This window comes from Medicago sativa, chromosome 8, assembly GCF_051527215.1.
Source record: "Medicago sativa cultivar Bolivia chromosome 8, Bolivia_mono, whole genome shotgun sequence".
Lineage (NCBI taxonomy): Eukaryota > Viridiplantae > Streptophyta > Magnoliopsida > Fabales > Fabaceae > Medicago > Medicago sativa.
In genome coordinates this window covers 33907020-33912298 of record NC_140756.1, presented here as the reverse complement: position 1 = coordinate 33912298, position 5279 = coordinate 33907020, and the positions used below count along the sequence as shown (strand labels likewise).

Here is a 5279-nt window from a genome sequence, read left to right as displayed (position 1 = left end):
ATCTTTCTTGCTTAGTAGGTACCTGATAGCTACATGGTCTGTGTAAATGATAATCTTCGATCCCACTAGATAGGAACGAAACTTATCAATTGCAAAAACAATGGCTAGAAGCTCCTTTTCAGTCGTGGCATAATTAATCTGAGCTTCGTCAAGTGTCCTACTAGCGTAATAGATTGCATGTAATTTCTTATCTTTGCGTTGTCCCAAAACAGCATCTACTGCATAATCACTAGCGTCGCACATGATCTCAAATGGTTGGTTCCAATCTGGAGGTTGCATTATAGGGGCAGAGATCAATGCACGTTTCAGCAGTTGGAAAGACTCAAGGCATTGTTCATCGAAGATGAATTCAGTGTCTTTCATCAAAAGGCCAGTTAATGGCTTGGTGATTTTTGAGAAGTCTTTGATGAACCGCCGGTAGAAACCAGCATGTCCCAGAAAACTACGGACCTCTCTTACAGTTGTGGGAGGCTGCAAATTCTCAATAACTTCAATTTTTGCTTTGTCAACCTCGATTCCTCTGTTGGACACCACATGGCCAAGGACTATGCCTTCATTTACCATAAAGTGGCACTTTTCCCAGTTTAACACGAGGTTGACCTTTACACACCTCTCCAATACTTTCTCCAAGTTGGCTAGACATTTTTCAAAACTTGAACCGCACACAGAAAAGTCATCGATGAAAACTTCCATAATGTCTTCTAGGAAGTCGGCAAAGATTGCCATCATGCATCTCTGGAATGTTGCAGGTGCGTTACACAGTCCGAATGGCATTCGCCGGTAGGCAAATGTGCCATATGGGCATGTGAAAGTAGTTTTCTCTTGGTCGTCCGGGTGAATTGGGATTTGAAAGAATCCCGAATAACCGTCCAGGTAGCAAAAATACGAGTGCCTAGCTAAACGCTCAAGCATCTGGTCTATGAACGGGAGAGGAAAATGATCCTTCCTGGTTGCTTTGTTTAGCTTTCTATAATCAATGCACATCCTCCATCCCGTTACTGTGTGCTTGGCGACTGAGACTCCTTTCTCGTTCTGCACCACCGTCATGCCACCTTTCTTTGGTACCACGTGCACCGGACTAACCCACTTACTATCAGATATAGGATAGATAATCCCAGCATCAAGAAGCTTCATTACTTCTTTCTTTACCACTTCACTCATGTTAGGGTTCAGTCTCCTCTGATGCTCTCTAGAGGTTTTAGAATCCTCTTCTAGCATAATCCTGTGCATACAAACAGAGGGACTGATTCCCTTGAGATCATTAATTGTGTAACCTATTGCTTTGGGATATCTTCTTAACACATCAAGGAGTTTCTTTGTTTCCTCTTTTCCTAGGTTGGCATTAACTATGACTGGGTGATTCAATTCACTGTCTAAAAACTCATATCTAAGGCTTTGGGGAAGTTCTTTGAGCTCTATCTTTGGTTGCTCTGGTTCAGGCATCGGATCAGGAGTAAGGTTGAGGCATTCTAGAAGTTGAGAAATATCATCCTCGTCTTGAAGTTGCATGAGTCGGTCTAAGTTGCAAGAATTTAAGAAGTTGTCCATGATTGTGGAGTTGTATAAGATGTTCACGTTGTTGTCTAAGTTGTAGGAGAGGTTGAGTCCATTGCATACTCATTAAAGTTGGGGACTTTAGGCCCGGCAGCCTTGTGCTCATTAAAGTTGGGGGCTTTAGGCCCGACAGCTTTGTGCTCAAACTACGTTGGGGGCTTTAAGCCCGGCAGCTTTATGCTCACATGTTGAAGAGCCTAATTACGCTCATTTATGTTGTTGAATGGTACCACATGCATTTGCACATCAAGAAGTTTCACAATGGTTTAAGTTGTTAAGTTGTTAAGTTGTTAAGAGTTGCATTGTCAAGTTGTATCGCATTGTCAAGTCAAGAGTCGAGTCGATTATGAAGTTGTTTATGATTATGATTATAAAGTCGATGATGAATTTGATTAAGAAGTTGTTATGATGACTATAAGATGATAAATGATGTCTGATGATGATGTTTGATTATGTTTTGATGATGATGGTTGTTATGTTTTGATGATGATGTTTGATGATGATGTTGTTTATGATTGATGATGATAATAATATGATACTAAATGAATATTGATGCTGATGTTATGATGTCTTAAGTTGTTAAATATATGATGATACTTGGTTATGATTTAAAGATGATTTTGCTTATGAATTAAGAATGATATTTGTTTACGAACTAATGATGATATTTGATGATAATAAATAATTATGATTTGTTAAGATGCTAAGTGATAAATGTTTGATATGTTAATAATGTTTATGTTGTTAAATGCATTTGATGAATTATATGCTTAATTTATTGACTGTGAAATCTCACCCCTTCTGCTTAAAAATGTTGCCCTTCGTATGGGTAACTTGCAGGTATTAAAGACTAGGAGTGTTCGTGAGTGGACTCCTCACTTGTGTCTAGGTGCTCTGATACGTAATGGGATGGGCTTGCTTTCATATCTATTCTTACGTATTGTTTTAAGAGATTATGATTAAGTTGTTTGGATTTGAACTAATGAGATGTTTTAGACTTTTTATGAGACTTTTATGACGAGGCCTTTGTGCCAAAGACTATTTATGACGTTGAAATAATTCCGCTGCAAGACTTTAAAAATTGTGTTATTATATTTTGAAGGAATATTACTTAATATCCAGTTTACGATTTATGAAATAAATGTGACATTCCGTTTTGTGATGAAAAACTCTGATTTTAATTATGAAATTTTCAAGTTGGGAAAACGGGGTGTTACACTCTACATAATTGGGCTCAACTCACAATGCCTTAATGGGTCTAACCCATTCACTAAAATGTTTCTATCCACTTAACGGTAAAATATAATAATAACGGTCACTTACCGGTTATAAAATAATTCACTACAACTCTCTAATAACTTAGTAAAATAATACTAACTCTCGCTAAGCACTAAAAATAATCCTCATCAAAAATACTAAATTACCCCATACTCACAAAATGACCAAAATACCCCTGAGTCCAAAATGACGAAAATACCCTTCTACCACCGAATTCTACAATTCCCAACCAAAAATACACACAGAGGCAATTAATCACATATGAGCACATACAAACACACAAAAATAATTAAATTAAATCTAGCGAAAAATCGGGCTGTTACACGTTGAAGTCAAGCAATCAAGGCGGGAAAGATCCGATTTCAAACTCAAAGGTGGTTTCCTTAGTGGAAACGTGAGGACAAGCGGTTGTCCAAGATGGAGGAAGTGCTGATCATGGGATTAGTCTTTTTCAAGTTATTTTCCTTATGTATAAATAAGAGTTTCCTAGTCGGAAAATGGCTCGCATATCATTTATAGAAATTTTACAACACTCTCAAACTACCGGCGCATAGGGAAACAAGTTATACAAAATGTATGTAAACTGATTTGTAGATCATTTTACTTTTAATGCAATGCATTTTACATTTCCTTTAAGTTTATGTGTTTAAGCTTTTACCCTTTTCTTTAATTTTACCTTGCTTTTACTTGTAATCTCAAACCTGTCAAGAGACAGTGCCTTTTTCACTCTGAAACTCGTCCTGCTCTCTAAGTATCTTGATTGCATTTCGTGGCCTTTTTTCAAACCGTTTTCTATCAAAACCTTTGCACAATATGTCCTGAGATTTCTAGTTCGGTCTCGCTTGTAATAATCAGAACTAGCCCGTAGTTTGCCGAAATCAACGGTAAACAATCTCACATTGGATGCATCAATTTATTGAAAAGTTGGTGGATGTAACTTGTGATGGTCATTGTGGGTTCCGTGCAATTGCGGGTCTTCGTAAATTGAGTCTTGACGATCACGAAATGATCTGTTACCAGCTGCACAAAGAGCTCATTGGTGAAAGAAATGCTCGCTATAGGCGAATGATTAATGATGATAGGAGGTATAAAGAAGTCTTAGGCGCTCTAACCTTTTTGGGTATTGGTCCTGCACCACCGGATAAATGGATGACCTTGTCGGATATGGGTTTCCTCATTGCACAGAAATACAACCACGGTGGTGTTTTACTATCCATTGAGAAAGGGCGATCTGAAACCTTTTTTCCATGCGGTGAACCGCCACATATTGAGTGATTGATGTGTATGGCACATGTGAATGACAACCATTTCATGATAATATATTTGAAGGATGGTTGTCATATTCCTCCCACTTTCCCGTTATGGAGACAACATGCTCTTGATGATGCCAAAAGCTTGCCTAATAAATATATTAGTCGGATGGCTGACTATAGTGAACTATGTCGGGCCGCGGGTTAGATTAAATGTATATCATTAGTTGAAATGTATATCATTAGGTACAATGTGTAATGATATAAATTCAACTTTTTTGGTATAATGAGACATACATATATATATATATATATATATATATATATATATATATAATGATTTTTCGGTATAATTCTATCATAATTTTCTTTTGCATAATTTTTTGTCTTCAAAAAATTGATGAAACCACAAAGACATGTAGTTCTGTTCAGTTATGTCTGCACTGAGTGTGTTCGGATTTTAAAATCCAAACTAGGTTCGGATTATAAATTCCAAAGGGTATTTTTAGAATAAAACAGGGCGTGCAAGTAACACATAGGATGGAAAAAGTAATAGCTAACAATTATGTAAAGATGTTTGTTCCTAACTAGGGTGGTTGTTAAATTAAGAGTTTTAATTCATGTTGCAAGACAATCCCAAGACTTTCTATTTAATTCGTTTTGTGTACCTTAAAGTCTTATTTCATTCAAATTTCTATTAATTTGATGTTTTTTTTTTTTTTTTGGAAATATGTTAAGGCATGTAGTGGGCAATCAAAGTTTGTAAAAGTACAAAAGTAATTTATATTTGTGTGACGATTCAATATTATTTTACTATTTTAAGGTCTAACAATTGGTAAATAATGATTATATTAAATTTTCAACATATCTATACTATATATAAAGAAAGGGTCATGTTAACTTGTGCCCTAAGGGCACAAGTTAAGGAACTTAAAATGGAAATTTAAAGTAACTTTTATATTGAAAATACAACTTTTGAAACTTTTAATGCATTGAATGCACAATTTCCAAGAATTTTTTTACTACATTTAGCCTTTTAACTTATGCCCCAATGGCACAAGTTAACATTTCCCATAAAGAAAACAACTACCTTTCAGCATTTTTGGCTGAATTTTTCAATACAAATAACACATGTAACAAATAGATAAGATAAATTTAAATATTAAAACAAATGTAACAAACACGATATTAATATGT

At 35.7% G+C, this 5279-nt stretch overlaps 1 protein-coding gene across 1 annotated transcript; it reads left to right on the top strand.

The window, feature by feature from the left end:
• Window positions 1–3735: 3735 nt before the first annotated feature.
• LOC146898644 (uncharacterized) lies at window positions 3736–4107 on the top strand. Its single transcript, XM_085736590.1, has one exon. The coding sequence runs from the start codon at window positions 3736–3738 to the stop codon at window positions 4105–4107; it is 372 nt and encodes a 123-aa protein (XP_085592716.1).
• Window positions 4108–5279: the final 1172 nt, after the last annotated feature.

What these genes read in the sequence shown, in the direction of transcription:
- LOC146898644 (XM_085736590.1), top strand. Translation starts at nt 3,736, where the DNA reads ATGCATCAATTTATTGAAAAGTTGGTGGATGTAACTTGTGATGGTCAT.